This window comes from Bos mutus, chromosome 6 (genome assembly GCF_027580195.1).
Source record: "Bos mutus isolate GX-2022 chromosome 6, NWIPB_WYAK_1.1, whole genome shotgun sequence".
NCBI lineage: Eukaryota > Metazoa > Chordata > Mammalia > Artiodactyla > Bovidae > Bos > Bos mutus.
Window position 1 is genome coordinate 40075859 of NC_091622.1, and position 18534 is coordinate 40094392.

Genomic DNA, 18534 nt, shown 5'->3' on the forward strand with positions numbered 1-18534 from the left:
TAAACCATTAAATTGCTGCAATTTCCAAAGGGTCAGTTCAGCAGAATTGGGTCATTTGTGAGACAGCATGTGATTATTTAAAACCAGTTTGGAAATGAAAAATGAGAATTTATAGATCCAGAAATGGTTTTACCAATGACTCACTATACAACTCTAGGCAGGTAACTGGGCTTCCCTGATAGCTCAGTTGGTAAAGAACCCGCCCACAATGCAGGAGACCTGGGTTCGATCTCTGGATTGGGAAGATCTCCTGGAGAAGGGAAAGGCTACCCACTCCAGAATTCTGGCCTGGAGAATTCCATGGATTAAAGTCCATGGGGTCTCAAAGAATCAGACACGACTGAGCAACTTTGACTTTCAGGCCAGTAACTACTGCTAGTGTAAATGTATTTATTTTTTAAATTTAGCCATAGTACTTCAGCAACTAAGATGGATTATAAAGCTTCTGTAACATTCCCACCATTTCACAGTTTCATTGGTCCATTTACTGATACTTTGACATTTTAATGTGGATAATCTGAAGCATCTTTTCTAAGTCTTGTACTTATTCATAAATTTTCTTCTGAAAAATATACTAAACATAAATACACACACATACATAAATGAACATAAATTACAATCCAAATCTTCCATTTATTCATCAATCTTCCTTTAGCCATATATTTGGCATTTTGTTTTAGATAAAAATCACTGAATATTCTCTAACGTGTATCACACTGTTTTATGTATGTGAGTGTATGTATGTATATATTCACCCATTTTTTCTAAAGCAGAATGGAAAACATCATTATATATGTTATATATTACACTGCATTATATATTATTATGCTTATAATATGTCATTATTAATATTATGTATATCATGTATACATTATATGGGCTTCTCAGATGGTGCTAGTGGTAAAGAACCTATCTGCCAATGCAGGAGATATAAATGATGCGATTCAATCCCTGGGTCAGGAAGATCCCCTGGAGGAGGGCATGGCAACCCACTCCAGTATTCTTGCCTGGAGAATTCCATGGACAGAGGAGCCTGGTGGGCTGCAGTCCATGGGGTCACAAAGAGTCAGACACAACTGAGGCAACTTGGCACAAGCAGTATACATTATATAAAATAAAAATAAGATCAGGTTCACTGCATATTATTTACAACCTGTGATACAAATTACTCTTGGAAATACCCATTTGGCATGGGTAGAAAATTCACATGTCTCTCATTTACTCATCATTTATTAAACAGACATTTACTAGGAACCAACCATGTGCCAGTGACTTTGCCAAAGGCAGTTTTTAATTATGGTGTTGTTTTTGATGATGGCTTTGTCAGTGTAATTAGATGAGGGATTCTTTCAGTTATCCTATTTGACTATTTGTATGTGACAGTGAAGATAAAGTATAACCGATGGAACTTTTGACAACAAAGGTTTATTTCTCAGCTGTCAAATGTGTCTGTTGTGAATGGCTTCCACGTGATTGCCCTGGGACCCAGTAATGGGAGGGCTTCTCTGTGGAATGTCAGGAGCCTTGCAGAGGAAGGAGCAGAGGGTTAAGGGAAAAGTGAGCTTACTCTGAAGCTTTTGTTCTGAAGTTCAACCAGCTCTGGTGGCCACACTTCACTGGCCGGAGCAAGGCATATGGTCGTTTCTAATTTCAGCAGGCTTGGGCATGAATAATGATGAATAATTATGTACCTCAGAGGATTACCCAATGTTCTGTTATTTCCAGACAAAAGCTAAGTCCTAACCAATGCTGCTACAACTGTGAACAGGAAGAACCTTCTCTTTCTAAGAATCACTAATATGTCAATGTCTATGTAACAGTAGACCTGTTTTTTTTTTCTTTTTCTTTTTTAGAGACTTAAGTAACAACAGAATAAGCACCCTCTCTAATCAGAGCTTCAGCAACATGACCCAGCTCCTCACTTTGTGAGTATGAAAGTGTGATGCTAAGTTAATTCCTTAATTCACTGGACATTCCTGATGTACAAAACAGTGTCTGCCCTCAAGGAATGTTAATACTGTTGGGAGAAACAGACAAATAAAACCTCGATAAACAAATATAGATCCTATAAAAAGTGTCAGGTTCTATGAGAGAAACAAAGAATAACTTACATTTGTGGCAGGGTTGGGAGAAATCCTTAAGATAGACTTCTGGAGGAAGTCACCTTACGGAGAACACGGTTGAGACAATAATGAACGACAGCCGTAGGAAGCCTTCTAGGCTGTATTTTAGAATTAACTGTGTTGTAGTAGTGAACAGCACAAAGATTAACAAAATACGATGCCTCGGTGCCCTCAGTTTTTTTTTTTTTAATTTTATTTTATTTTTAAACTTTACATAATTGTATTAGTTTTGCCAAACATCAAAATGAATCCATCACAGGTATACATGTGCTCCCTCTCCTGAACCCTCCTCCCTCTTCCCTCCCCATACCATCCCTCCAGGTCCTCCCAGTGCACCAGCCCCAAGCATCCAGTATCGTGCATTGAACCTGGACTGGCATCTCATTTCATACATGATATTTTACATGTTTCAATGCCATTCTCCCAAATCTTCCCACCCTCTCCCTCTCCCACAGAGTCCATAAGACTGTTCCATACATCAGCGTCACTTTTGCTGTCTCGTACACAGGGTTATTGTTATCATCTTTCTAAATTCCCTCAGTTTTTTTAAGATGCTCAAATAACCCTTTTCAGTTGCTTTGTTTTAAAAATGATATTTGGCCATTTGGGGATATCTGAGTAAAACAAATCGGCTTGTGTGTGCTTTCAGAATTCTTAGTTACAACCGTTTGAGATGTATTCCTCCTCGAACCTTCGATGGACTGAAGTCTCTTCGGTTACTGTAAGCATCTTATGTTTAACAAAATACTTTATTTCTTGAGAATCTGGGTTTTATGTTGCTTTTTAGTAATTTAACTGCTTTATTTTGGGGATTTTTTGATTATATGCATTAGAATTTACTACAGATTTGAAAATGGAAAATTATATCTTACTGTATCATTTCTCAACAGATTTTACTTGGACAACATAATTTTTTCTTTTGTAATATGTTGTTGCTTTGGTCATTTATTTGATAATATATGAGTTTAAGATACAATTTTATATGGATCTAATTTTGAAAAAAAATAGAAATTTTTAATTTTTTAAAAGTTACATAATACAACACAAAATATTTTTATTATACAAAATTTATCTTACAGTACATGAAGTAAAATATGGTCTTGTATCCCAATTCTCTCCCCAGAATTGACAGTTAAACAGTTTAATGTTATCTTCTGGTTATTTTTTATGTTTTTTTAATATGTTGATATATTTATGCCCACAGCAATATAATTTAAAAATGATAAACAGATTTTAAGTCTGTCATTGACTTTATTTAGCAATATGCTTTAGATTTTAGATTTGCCATTCCATCAAACATAATACTCCTCAGCTCTTTAACTGCTACAGACTCATAGAATGGATGAACCATAGCTTGTTTAAGTACCCTCATCTTTACTGTCATTGGGTTGATTCCAAATTTTCATTATTTTATACAGTGCTGGAATGAACATCCTACACATCCATCTTACTGTCAAGCATATTAGAAGAATACCAAAAGTAGTCATCTTGTTGTCCACCAAACAATTTTAAATGTATTATTTTAATATACTATCCATTTCAAAGCACTCTTGAAAATATTAAATATTATAAATCCCTTCATTTTTGTCATATGACAGATGGAACATTATTTTCCATTCTTCTTTTAATTTGCAATTCCAGTTACTAGAGCATTTGAGTATATTTTGTTTATTGAGTGTTTGCATTTCTTATTCTATTAGCTTGATCATATTAATTCTCATTTCCTATGGTTACTTTGTCTTTTCCTTATTAACATACCTGCTTTTATGCACTTGACTCTAAGTTTACAGGTCTTTTTTACAAAGGAATTAACATATTTATAGCTTATGTATATTGCAGATACTTCCCATTCTGTTTTCTATATGTAATCTTTTTTTAATTGAAATATAGTTGATGTGTTGTATTGGTTTCTTATTGCTGCAAGGTGATTTGGTACACACACACACAAACATATATATACATGTATGTATATATTATTTGTCAGATTCTTTTCCATTATAGTTTATTACAAGATTGAAAATAGTTCCCTGTGCTATGCAGTGGGACTTGTTGTTTTATATTATGGTTATATTTTACATCGTCAAAAATATATCACTCTTTTTCATTATGATTTCTGAGTTTTATAACATAGAACTTTAAAAAGCCTTACATATCCCATTTTTATAAAAAGGAATTCATCTATATTTTACTTTAGTACATTTTCAGTTTTATTTTTGCATTTAACTCTTCTATATAAAATTTATTATGCATATGATATGAAGTAGGAACTAACTTTTTGCTTCCCCAAATAGATATCCAGTTATGTGAAGACTATCTGTTTAATATACCATTTTCTACACTGATTTTAAATAACTGTTACTGAAAACTCATATATTGGGGATTTTTCTGAACTCCCTGAAATAATAGGAAATTTAATTTTTCTTTTCCTTGTTTTTAGTTCTTTACATGGAAACGACATTTCTGTTGTGCCTGAAGGTGCTTTCAATGATCTTGCTGCATTATCACACCTGTGAGTATCTATTTCATGAATATTGGTTTAGGGTCAAACTCTCCCTGGCAAGTGAGTTTGGAACAAATGGTCCCCTGCCATTTTTTTATTGTCATATCATAAAATGTGATTGGTTCCATCTTTAAAGAAGATCTAAAGATTTTAAATCTAAATTCAGTGCTCTTTACAAGATAGCCTTAATTTATCCTTCTGCTCCTAACTCCTTGTTAGTTGAGTTCTCTTTGCTTATAAAAATATCTCCTATTACAAATGTGGCTCCCCAGCTTCCTGAATGAGTAAATGAATGAATGAAAGTCTCTCAGTTGTTTCCGACTCTTTGCGACCCCATGGAGAAGGCCTGCCAGGGTCCTCTGTCCATGGAATTCTCCAGGCAAGAATATTGGAGTGGGTAGCCGTTCCCTTCTCCAGGGCATTTTCCCAGCACTGGGATCCAACCCAGGCCTCCCATATTGCAGGCAGATTCTTTACCATCTGAGCCACCAGGGAACTCCCCCAGCATCCTAGTCTATTCCTTTTCTCTTAATATTCTCTGATTCTGAATATTATATCGCCTTCAATTCAGTCTGCCCAAACCTTGTTTATCCAAGTCACATCCCAATTGTCACCTTCTCCAAGAAGCCCACCCTGATTTGCTCAAACTGGATTCATTTATTGAGCAAATATTACTCAGCATTGACTATCATTGTTGTTTAATTGCTCAGTTGTGTCTGACTCTTTTGCAACCCTTTGGATTGAGATTTCCCAGGCAAGACTACTGAAATGGGTTGCCATTTCATTTCTCCAGGGGGTCCTCTGTACCCAGGGAATGAACCTCATCTCTCCTGCCTGCGTCTCCTGCACTGCAGGTGGATTCTTTACCACTGAGCCACTGGGGAAGCCTAGCATTGACTATGGTACCATGTACAAATAAATGAGAGAATGTTTAGATATTACTATGTGATAGAAGGAAACGGCCAAATCCTCACACTGGGTGAAATGTTTTTCCTTTGCATTCTTTCTTATGACAGGTTGTTTATACCTCCATATTCCTTGGGAGTACAATAAAGCAGTTTATTAATGAGATCCATAAAAATCTCACTTGAATCAAATTCCTCTATTTCATTACTGTTAGTTGTACTGTTAAGACTGTAGCAAACCTGTAAGGAAGTTCAGAGACCAGCCCTGGAACCCAGAGCTTTGTCAGGCTCAGTTTGGTGTCACCTGGTGACAGTTTAAACATCATTGTCAGTTGGTTCCTGGTTCTCCAGAAAAAGTTGCTATATTTTTTCTTCTGTTTGTCCTCCTCTCCAAAACCTACCAAACTCCAAGAAGATAAGAAGTTCAGATAATTGAGAGAAGGGAATGGGCAGAGAATAGGAGCCAGTAGTCAACCGTGCTACACCTGCATTTCCCTTACAGAGGCTCTGTTATCAATGGAGGTTTTTGTCCATCTGACTGGTGCTCACTTTCAATATCCCTTACATTAAACTACCAGGTCCCTGGAGGCAAGACCTCCATTTTTTTCACGTGTCAGCCTAGCACCTACCTCAAAGTGGACGTCAGGGCCACTCCTCTACAAATTCCACGGAAGCCACTTGCCTGAGAGTCCATGTGAATGAGATCCCTGGCTCAGGGGTGCAGGACTATGGTGCTGTGGCTGAGTGCTGACTAAAGAAATGGCCATTCTGCTAGTATTAGGGTGCTGAACTAGAAAAGTCTGCCTGGGAAGGTGCTGCTTGAGCTATGTGACATTTCTCTCCAGCAGTGAGAGCGATTTGTCATGTGTCTTATTTTGTCATGTATTTCATTTTATACAATTGTCTTTTACTCCCTGGGTCATAGAGAGCTCTGCTCCATTCACTTTTCTTACTGTGTCTGTTGGCACAGTAAGGAGTTAGGAAATGTCAGTAGAGATGAGATCCAATAGCTCAAGAACATCATTTTCCTCATTTTTAATTTAGAAGAAAGGTTTGAATCTGAAATACATGTAAGCATAACATTTACTTCATTCCAATTCTTGGCCAAAGTTGGGCATTAAAACAGCTACAATATAAAGTATTGTGGTTTTGTAAGCATAATTGAAAGTCTCATCATATAAGAATAATTTTGCATAAACCATATACCTAGAAATATTACTAACTTGAAGTTGATTATAAATCAGAATCAATCAGTTTTTAAATGCTTCTTCATGCATATACTGTTTGTACCCAGGCTTGGGAAGCTTGTGAACCCATTGGTTAATGTCTCTGGCCTCAGTTTTTCAGTCTGTAAACTGGTTATTAACAGTATTGATCTCATACCTCTTCTATTTAGAATAAAATGAGATAAGTAATAGAAATGGCTTAGCACAGTTCTAGTATATCATAATGATGCAATAAATGCTATTATCTTGATTATTTTTCCTATCACTATAGCTGCTTATATAAATAGGCACCAGTTTTTCATTTTCTAATATGAAAAACTTTAAAGAGACAGAGGGAGTTCAAAATCAGCTTTGGGGAGCTAGCTTTATGCACCTTTATTATTTTACATCCATCCTTATTGTCTTGTCTTGTACTGGTCTTTGACTCTAAACCATCCTTTCCAACCTTCTCCATCTGCTTAAATCCAAATATCTAAAAGATCAGACTTCCTAAACCACCAGGCTCCCAGAAAAGTTACCCTTTGTTGAGTTATAAATTCTTCTACTATACCACTTATAGTGAAAATTATTTGTAGGTATGAGTTTATGTTACTCTCCTTTGCAGAAGGAGTTTTGGAGGTTAAAAATAATGTATTATTCATAGCGGAGTCCTCAGAACCTGGCATAGTGATTGGATTCTAAGTAAATCATTGGTGAATGAAGAAAGTGTTATCTACACTTAGGGCACGCTTGTACCCAGTATAAAGCTGTCTGCAAATACAGGAGACCTTATAAAGCTGGCTGTTAACACGGGTGACAACTCACTAAATCACACTGCACATAAGTGAGAAAAATGGGGAATCCCTAATCCCTAATGCCTCCAATTTTCATTTTTATCAGCAAATCTATAGGGACTTGTAGTAAGCATCACCGAGTTACATTCCCTTAGGAAATAACAATACTTCCATATTTGTGTGTGTGTGCGTGTACCTTTGTGTGCTTTTGTGGTGATGTTTTCCAGAGCAATTGGAGCCAACCCTCTTTACTGTGATTGTAACATGCAGTGGTTATCCGACTGGGTAAAGTCGGAATACAAAGAGCCGGGAATTGCTCGCTGTGCTGGTCCTGGAGAAATGGCAGATAAACTACTTCTCACAACTCCCTCCAAAAAATTTACATGTCAAGGTATGGTTTTTAACCATTGTCCTTCTTCTGTAAATAAAACTTGATCGTATTAATTTTAAAAAAGAAACAGAAAACCATGGGCTGCTAGGTTTCAGAGGGACAGCTAAAAAACTCCAATAAATAATTACTGTTTCCTCCTGTGCTTGGAGAAGACAGAGCAGTTACATGAGGAGCCCTAGTAAAGAACTAGGCTTTTCAAATAAATTGCAGAAACAATGCATTGGAAATGACTACGTTTTCTTTAAAATATAAGGAGAAATGAAGAGTACACAATTTCTGGAAATTCCTCTCATGGCCTCTAACAAGTAAAATATTTTGCTTTTGCTTTGTCTAAACGTGTGCCCTGCTCCTAGGGCTTCCAGGGCCCTGTGGCTTCCTGATGCCAGGTAAGGAGGCACGAGCCCTTCCCCATGTTCAGGCCAGACCTTCTGCCTCACCTCTTGTGCTGCACTTTTCCTATGTTGATGGTGCTGTTCTCACTTGTTTGGATCCTTTTATTTTTCCTTTGTTTTATGTACTTGTGAGTTCTATACAGTGTCTTAGTAACATATTTTCTTCTCTTATTACAAAACTAATCTATGTCCAATATAGAAAAACTAAAGAAAAGGAAAATGTGAACAATAAGAGACTGAAGAACTAAATGTAACAATTAAGGACAATGCCAAAAGATAACCAGTGTTAAAGTTGTTTTGTGTATCTTTCCACTTTTTCTAATCAAGTAAATCTCAATATCACAGCTAACTTTGAAAGAAATAAAAAGAAGATCCTCAATATTTTGCATTGTTCTTTTTTCTTGAACTTTATTTTTCTCCTTGAATTTATATTTCAAATACCTCAGAATTGTATCATTCTTTGCTACAAAAAATATGTATATATTTTGCATTTTTAAAATTTGCTACCAGTAAAGATCTATGAGTTTCTAATTTTTTCTTAGAAGTAAGTGTTGCCAGTAATACTTATTGAGCATTGGTTGGGGCAGCATAGTTATTTATCAATATGTTAACACTTATATTCAAACTGTAAATTTTCTTGGAAATGCCTCTCTGGGATTATGTGCATTGACTGTAAGAGCCTTTGCAAATAACCAGTGTTTTAAATTATAATTTTATAATCTCTGACATTCCCTTGGAGCAGTGTGCCACATGGTAAATTTCTGGTGGACTGAGAAGTATACCATTTTTTTGTAAGGTCAGAGTGGAGATAGGGAATGAGAAACTGCCATAAAGCTTGCTTGTAGGCATATTATTGGGCAGAGTAATTCTAGAAGGGCTATATGGGCAAGTTGAGCAACTGCAGACTATTTTTACACTTCTCTGTACCCAGGGATGCTCATACTCCACTTTGAAAAATGCTGGTGTTTATCTATAATTCTAAGTTTAGGATTCCATAGAGATATTTCTTGAAAAAATAATTTCACGATAATGTAAATTTGAGAAAAGCTACATACTTACATTCATTCTTAGAGCATCATAGTCCGTATTAATCTATTAAATGTTCCCAGAAATCTGATGAATACAAATGAACGTGAAAGTGAAAGTGAAGTCACTCAGTCGTGTCCGACTCTTTGCGACCCCATGGACGGTAGCCTACCAGGCTCTGCCATCCATGGGATTTTCCAGGCAAGAATACTGGAGTGGGCTGCCATTTCTTTCTCCAGGGGATCTTCCCAAACCAGGGATCAAACCCGGGTCTCCTGCATTGCAAACAGACGATTTGCCGTCTGAGCCACAAATGAACATACATGCATAAAATAAATGTCTCTTTATACCTAACTGGTTTGACTTTTTTTCCATTAATAGTATTGTTTGTTCTTAGTATAGCATGAATGGAAATAAGCTATACTAAGGGAACATTGGTCTGAATCAGTAGAGCCTGATAGAACTTTCTTCAGTGATAGAAATGTTCTGTACCTGTGCTATCCAAATATAGTAGGCACTAGCCACATGTGGTTGTTGAAATGTAGCTAAGGCAACTGAGGAAGTGAATTTTTAATTGTATTTAAATTTAAATGTAGTTGTATGTAGCTAATGGCTACCATGTTCAGTAGTGCTGTTGCTACGGGGCTCAGAGGAAGACGTCCTTTCGGAGTAGCTATGAAAGGTTTCTTGCAGGAATGTGTAGGCCAGTTGCTTGAACAGCAGGCAAGTGTAAGGACAGGTTGGAGGAACTGCAGGAGCCCAGCTGTGATATAGGAAAATGTTGGAACTGTGGCAGTTTAGTTTACTAGTCACTGAGTTATCAAAGTAACACATCACACACATTTCAGGGTATACCTTAAACTGCATAAGTATTATGTCTATGCAAGAAGCATAAACATTGAAAACTCAATAAATATAGTGTAACTGCATTTAACAAGCTTTTAGATTTACTGGGTTCTTCTATAACATAATTTTAGAAAGATAGCAAACATTGAAACTCATAATGTTCTTTGCCAACATTGTCCAGTATTTGTCAAAATATTGTGAACCAGTCTCACGTGCTTTGCTAGAAATATTTACTTTACTAATTGGATTGGTAAGGGGCACAGTATTCTAATCCATTCATTAAAATAATTAACTCTGGGAAATCTACTGAGTACTATGTTTTTGAGCTTACATGCTTTATGAGCTTGAAAGTAATAAAATAATGCTGCTTTAAATATTTTATAATTTTGGTTTTTTATATTTTATTTTAACTTTTGCCATAGTTATGCCAGTTTTAATATGTTTTATTTATTCATGAAAGTCATGGAAGTACATATTCCTGATATTAAAGTTTGTAAATATGTAATTTCAAATTTCAGCAGGAAGATGAATATTCTTTATTTGCAAACATGTTTACATAGGTATATTTAAATAGAATTTAAATGTTTTCTCTGCTAGAAAACACTGTTATTATTGTGAGAAATCAATTCTCGCAATACCATTTTTATCTTACATTTGCAGAGTATTTTCTTTGTGGTATAATATTATAGTTTTAGTGCACAACAGAAATAAATGAATTGCATGAAATATATTATCAGAGTATATTTAATTAATACCCAGATTAGGACATTCTTGAGTGGGAAGCAGATGATCATGATTTGTTGTTATAACCTAGGTGTCCTGTTTTCATCTTTTAAATATCAGATGAAATTAGAGTGCTCAAGCAGAAAATGGAGATTTTGCCCTTTCCAGGTTTTCATTGAAAACACCAGCATGGAATGTAGAATACTGTTAATTTCTAATAGTCCCTTTATTGTTCTTGGTTCAGGAAGCTTTAGCTATATAGACAACTAAATTGTTCATTTTTAATTTGACATTTATTAAACACTTAAATGTGCTAAGAGTGAACCATGTGATGATAAATCGCTTCAGTAGTGTCCAACTCTTTGCGACCCCATGGACTGTAGCCCACCAGGCTGCTCTGTCCATGGAATTCTCCAGGTAAGAATACTAGAGTGGGTTGCCATTTCCTCCTCCAGGGAATGTTCCCAACCCAGGGATCAAACCTGCTTCTCTTCTGTCTCCTGCAGTGCAGGTAGATTCTTTACGACCAGCGCCACCTGGGAAGCCACCAAACAGAATGAACAGTCTAATGTAAACAAGTGGTGTACTGCTTCTTTCATTCAACAAGTACTGTGTGAGTTCCTATTATACAACAGGAGTGGTCCCAAGATATTGAGAGTACAATAATAAATAGGACAGAAAATCTCTAGCCTTCATGGAGCTTATATTCTACCAATAGATACATTTTAAGGGATAATTACAAAACAATATGGAAGTTTGGTGGTAGAAACATATATACAATGTTAATAATGTATATCCAAACCAAACAGTTGTGGAAATGTAACCAATACCACAGATTTCCTCTTCTTGGGCTCCATAATCACTGTGGACAATGACTGCAGCCATGAAATCAGAAGACGATTGCTTCTTCTGATGGCAGGAAAGCTATGACAAGCCTACACAGTGTGTCGAAAAGCAGAGACATTCCTCTGCCAACAAAGGTCCATATAGTCAAGGCTGTGGTCTTCCCAGTGGTCATGTACGATTGTGACAGCTGGACCATAAAGAAGGCAGAACACCAAAGAATTGATACCTTTGAACTGTGGTACTGGAGAAGACTCCTAAAAGTCCCTTGGATAGCAAGGAGATCAAACAAGTCAATCTTAAGAGAAATCAACCCTGAATATTCACTGGAAGAACTGATGCTGAAGCTGAAGCTCCAGTGTTTTGGTCATCTGATGAGCACAAACAACTCACTGGAAAAGTCCCTGATGCTGGGAAAGCTTGAGGGTAGAAGGAGAAGAGAATGCCAGAGGATGAGATGGCTGGACGGCATCACGGGTGCAATGAACATGAACTCGGACAAACTCTGGGACATGGTGAGGGCCAGGCAAGCCTGATGTGCTGCAGTCCATAGGGTCGCAAAGAGTCAGACACAACCGGGCAACTGAACAGCAACAACCAGTACCACTAGGTCCATCAGGGGAACAGGAGACTGGTATAGTGTGTCAGGTAGAACAAGAATGGAACATAAATCAGGGGAAGCAGCTCCTATGGGCAGGTGTCTGGTAGCCAGGAACCCAGATCAAGAGGCGAGGAACTGATGCTCAACATATCTCATTACTTATCTGTGAAGATCAGCTAAGGGTCAGGAAACCTGGGACCGTTTCATATCCCAGAATGACCAACATTCCACCACCACATGGTTGCTGTCTTCTGCTAATTTTACAAGTTAAGAATCCTCTAGGTTCTGGAATTTCTAGGAAAAACTTTCACATCTCTCAGTAATAAAATTGTAATGTCATCAGGTTTTTTTTTTTCCCCAGTGAATCAATATCCTTTGTTGGAGGGTGTGTGGGAGGGGATATTCTTAACAAGCTCAAAGTCTTATTTTGTGTCTCAAAACTGTTAATTAATATTGACCTTAGTTATTTAAAGTATGAAGGGGATTAAATAATTTAACCCAACTAGAAGTAATGAAAATTTTAATAGATCAGTTTTGAAGTAGAATTTAAAACCGTATCAAATTCTCTTCAAATTTAGTATCACTACCACATAGTTATAAATTTGAAATAACCATAGCTGTAGGGGGCTATGATTTTCTCACTGGCTAAAAAAAAATATTCAGGTTTGTACATCGTTATTTGCCAAAAGCACTGTCTTTAAAAAACAAAGGCTATTTTTTATTATACTTTTTTTAAAAACTTCGAACACTGGGGAAATTTTAACAGACATTTATTTTAATAGGAGATGAGAACCAATTATTTGTATTCTGTTCTTAAATGTTGTACATCCATATTATCTCTGATACAGTAACTCCATAAAATAATTATTGCCCTTTTTCACTTGAGTGTGATTTAAGAACTTAATTTTCTGGCCTAAGTTCATATGTGATTGTAGCAAATGTCCAAGCCCAGGGATCCCAGAGGCGTAATACCCATCTTTGTGTTTTTGTTTAACCATTTATATAACGCGCATTTGTAGGATTTTAACCCCCTGTCATTTAGGGACCATCTCTACCCCTTGGAAGGAAAGTTGTGACCAACCTAGATAGCTTATTCAAAAGCAGAGACATTACTTTGCCGACAAAGGTCTGTCCAGTCAAAGCTATGGTTTTTCCAGTAGTCATGTATGGATGTGAGAGTTGGACTGTAAAGAAAGCTGAGCGCCAAAGAATTGATGCTTTTGAACTGTGGTGTTGGAGAAGACTCTTGAGAGTCCCTTGGACTGCAAGGAGATCCAACCAGTCCATTCTAAAGGAGATCAGTCCTGGGTGTTCTTTGGAAGGAATGATGCTAAAGCTGAAACTCCAGTACTTTGGCCACCTCATGCGAAGAGTTGACTCATTGGAAAAGACTCTGATGCTGGGAGGGATTGGGGGCAGGAGGAGAAGGGGACAACAGAGAAGGAGATGGCTGGATGGCATCACCGACTCAATGGACTTGAGTTTGAGTGAACTCTGGGAGTTGCTGATGGACAGGGAGGCCTGGCGTATTGCAATTCATGATGTCTCAAAGAGTTGGACACGACTGAGTGACTGAACTGAACTACCCCTTCCTTGAAACTATAGGGATACCAATGGGCTCCCTCTTGCCCATTTTAGTAGCTTCTTTTTAGCTTCTTTATTTGCCCTCTTTTCATCGTGCACATTGGTGGCCACTGCTGCTGCTTGTACATTCCTGTTGTCTCTTCATTCCTTTGCTGACTTCTTTTTCTTACCCACTCTTTACTATTGACACAGTGGACTTCTCTCCTCAGCTCTGATGATTAATTTCAGTCCCATAGCTTCAAGTATCTAGCCATGACTTTTCTTATGAACTTCCAATTCATATTTCCATTCACCTAGTGAACTCCTGCCTTGCAGAAACTTAAAACACATATTACAAAACATGCCTTCCCATTTTCCACATTCTCTTACAGCTGTATTCAGTAGTTGATCCATAGATGTCTCTATTACTGAACTGCTTGTTAGGTATTCCCGGTGTTAAGTATCCTCTACTTTTTTCTTGAGTTCTCTTTGAAATGCACCTGACTTTACATACGAGGCAATACTTCCACTGTTTGACTTGTATGTCCAAGGGATATAGTTCCAAGAGGTTAGAATATAAAAATAAGTGGACTTAGATAAACTAGGTGGATGTAAAAATCACATTATAAGAAGAACATTTAGTTAGGTGGAATTGTAATTTAAATAAAATAGGAAGAGAAATCATATCATTTTAAGACATTTGAACATATAAGAGGATGCTGCTATTTGGAAATGCTATAATTCACAAACATCTTTTTAATTAGCTTTCTCTCCAACTCAAGTGCTGTAAATAAGAAATTATCTTTGAAGAGTTTATTTTAAAAGAGAGATTTGAAAAAAGAAGCAAATAGAATGGTTGCCATAGTAATCAACTTTACCAAGCTGAAGAATATGTTCCTAATTCTGATGCCACCAAAACCAAAACCATTTGTGGTTAAGGAAATCATCAAGGGAAGCCTGTGCACATGGGGAAGCTTGCTGTGCTGATTCTTGTAGCTAGGCCGAATTTGTCAGAAAGCAACACATCTCCTTTCCCACACCCACAAGAAATTGCAGATACTGAAAATAGTTGAGCAGATTTGCTATATTAAAAGCCAAACCTGGTCCTGGAAAAAAGTGGAGAAATTAGATAGTGCTTATTAATCAGATATGGCCCTGTAGATATTTATTATATAAATCTTGACTGTGCTAAAATCAGGGCAGAGACTACTTCAGCCTGGAATTTTTTTTTCTCTTTTATTTTTTAAATGTTTGACCATGCCAGATCTTAGTTGCAGCATGCAGGATCTTTTTTTTTTTTCCTTCAGCCTGGCAGTTTTATCATCTGCATACTCTACTAAAATACTTCTTAAAAACATACCCAGTTTTTTTTTCCTTAAACAATCTCTGGCTTCTCATCTAAATAATCAAACATAATTTTTGAAAAATGTCACATTCCACAGAATAAACTTAGAAGCTGCCAACCCCGAATCCCTCCATTCAGACCACAGCCTTTCAAGGTTGAAAGCACAGACATAGACTAAAGACAGTTTTCCTTAAGGTCTTGGGAAGTGGCCAGATGAATGTTTACAGTCCTTGCATTTGCTGACTTGAGGTTTTGCTGATGTATATTCTTAGCTGCTTCATCCTACGCCTTTGTTCCAAGATTCTTCTTTCATCTAGCTCAGCTCAGGGATCCATTACCATTTATATATTTCCTTTCCTAGTGATGATTCTAAGTGTGATCATTTTAGCAAACACACAGTCATTTACTGTGGTGTGTGACATTAACTTACTGCTCTAACTTCCACCGTTCACTTCTTCAATGTGCTGAGTAGCTAAATTCATTTGATAAATACATTTGGAGTGTGAGAAATTAAGTTTCTGTGATGCTCAGTTTGGTATTAATTCCAGGAATTTCTCAACTGTAATTTTAAAATAATGTTTATTGGAATATAGTTGATTTACAATGTTGTGTTAGTTTCAGGTGTACAGCAAAGTGAATCAGGTACACATATACATATATACACTCTTTTTATATTCTTTCCACATAGAGATCATGTAGAGTATTGAGTATAGTTCTCTGTGCTATACACTAGGTCCTTAATAGTCATCTGTTTTATATCTAATACTGTGTATGTCTATCCCAATCTCCCAATTTATCCCTCTCCCTCCATTCCCTCTGATAACCATAGGATTGTTTAATACATCTGTGACTATTTCTGTTTTGTGAATAAGTTTATTTGTACCATTTTTTTAGATCCCACATATTAGTGATATCATATATTTGTCTTTATCTGACTTAACTTCACTCAGTATGACTGTAATTTGATACAAAAACTATGTTAGTTATTCTGGTACCAAGAAAAAGAAGAGGGGACACTGGCAAGGCCTCCCCTAATGAGAGGTATCACCCGGCTCAAACACCACCCCGTTCCATTAGCACAGTCCTCCCCAGGACTGTCATTTATTCCCAAACAGGTTAAAAAAAACAAACAAACAGGAAACTGTGTCTAAATAAATTTCAGGTGTTTGTTAATAGAAAACCTGAAGAATATAGAACACTACCTTTTGGGATTGTACTCCAAAACCACAATACGAATGTGTATTTTTTAGGTTAAGTTTTAGATATGAATAGTTTTAATGGCCATGATGTTAATTCACATTTTCTTTCATATGAGTTTCTGTAAGGAGACCAACAGCTTACCAGTATAAAACCTCTGTAGAAAAATGTGACTAAAGAAAGTTTATACCAGCAGAAGTCATACGGCTTTTTGGGGGGAGGTACCTTGGAAGGTTACAGCAGTGATAGGAAGGGAGTGGAGAGGGCTCAGATAACTTTGCTAGAAATTATGTGCTGAAACATCACTTAGAATTATGACTGTTTGTTCCAATGAGGATAAAGAACTACAGAGATTGATGGTGAAAGCAAAAGTATAGTTTATGTTACACAATATTTGTATTTTAAATATAAAAATGGCACTCCACCAGAGTGTCCTCATCAGACAGTTTCCAAAAGGCAGTCTAGTGAGCTTTCACAAATGGTGTGAAAATTATCAACAGAATGCAATTTTATTGAGGACAATACACTATCTACATTGTTAGCCACTTACAGAACAAATATGTGCAACCAATGGAAAGTAACTTCAATTCAACCTCCATTTAATCTAGAACTTTCATGGATTATGAGAGCTTTTTAATTTGTACCCCAAGAGGAGAGATTGCAAGTAGTGACCTCTTCAGTGGTTTTTTCTTTGCAGTGAAGAAAGATACATAAATCTTACCTGTCACGTGCCAATATGCTAACAAAACTAAAGGGACATGAGCAAGAATATAATGGAGGTTTCATTTTTGGTTTATTTTAAAAGTGGCACTGTTTTGTATCTCCTGCAGGAAAATAACAGTCCTGAACTACTATTAGCAGGACAGGTACATACTGTTGCATTTTTAATTACACTAGTGAATTTCTACTTATTCATTAAACTTACCCCCATCCCCCAGCACACACATGGGCACACATGCATGCTGCTTTGGGATCCATGGTGTACCTTTTTGTGCAGCTGACGAGTAGCGGAGTTGCAAGCACTGGCCATGAAAGCATCCACATAAGCTGTTCAGCTAATGAGGGGATTGACCCTTTGACATTGGTATTGCAAATGTCAGATCCTAACCACCGAAGTGCACAACCTAGAGTCCCCCTCGACATCTGAGATTCTTACCATTGTCTCTCAATGAGGCGGCCTCCTGTTTTGTTCTTAAAGATGATATGATGGTGCTGACTTCCATAATTTTTATCATGGAAGATAAATTATTACTTTATAATAATTTTATACAAAATTATTATTGTATAATCTTATACAAAATTTACTGGTACATTAAGGCACTGAAATAGTTTTCAGTGAACTGGAAACTGAAAGCATCCTCTTCTCATATTTTTCAATCACTTTTTAGGTCCTGTGGATGTCAATATTCTAGCTAAATGTAATCCCTGCTTATCAAATCCATGTAAAAATGATGGCACCTGTAACAATGACCCAGTTGACTTTTATCGCTGCACCTGTCCATATGGTTTCAAGGTAAGTAGAAGCTGTTGTGGGAACCAAGATCTGAAAAAGTAGTTCCCCCTGATGGGTATTTATTATTCAGTTGTGATTTCTTTATGTGCTGAGAACTATTTTATTTGCACGCAACTTAACTTGACCATTTCTTCTCCAGGGGCAGGATTGTGATGTTCCAATTCATGCGTGCATCAGCAACCCATGTAAACATGGAGGAACTTGCCACTTAAAAGAAGGAGAAAAAGATGGATTCTGGTAGGCCATTAGTCTATGATCTGTGTCTGAAGGATCGAAACAAGAATAAGAAAACATGATTTTTTTTTTTTTAAATCCAAGGGCTTTATTTTAAAAAGAATACTAGAAATTCAATTCACAAGGAAGATATATATTAGTCCCTCTCATAGATATTCGAGATATTTCAGTATTAAAAACAGGGTCATGGTGGAGAGTTCTGACAAAACGTGGTTCACTGGAGAAGGGAATGGCAAACCAATTCAATATTCTTGCCTTGAGAAACCAGGAACAGTGTGAAAATGCAAAAAGATAGGACGCTGAAAGGTGAACTCCCCAGGTCAGTAGGTGCTC

General features: G+C 36.7%; 1 protein-coding gene across 2 annotated transcripts in view; it reads left to right on the forward strand.

Annotated features, from left to right (window-relative positions):
* The window catches only part of SLIT2 (slit guidance ligand 2), a 405234-nt gene that overhangs the window by 328254 nt on the left and 58446 nt on the right, over window positions 1-18534 (forward strand). For both annotated transcript variants that reach the window (XM_005897066.3, XM_070372188.1), the window contains 6 exons: window positions 1854-1925; window positions 2773-2844; window positions 4561-4632; window positions 7755-7918; window positions 17843-17967; window positions 18107-18204. In XM_005897066.3, coding sequence (XP_005897128.2) covers window positions 1854-1925; window positions 2773-2844; window positions 4561-4632; window positions 7755-7918; window positions 17843-17967; window positions 18107-18204 — 603 coding nt within the window. The remainder of the gene's footprint in view (window positions 1-1853; window positions 1926-2772; window positions 2845-4560; window positions 4633-7754; window positions 7919-17842; window positions 17968-18106; window positions 18205-18534) is intronic.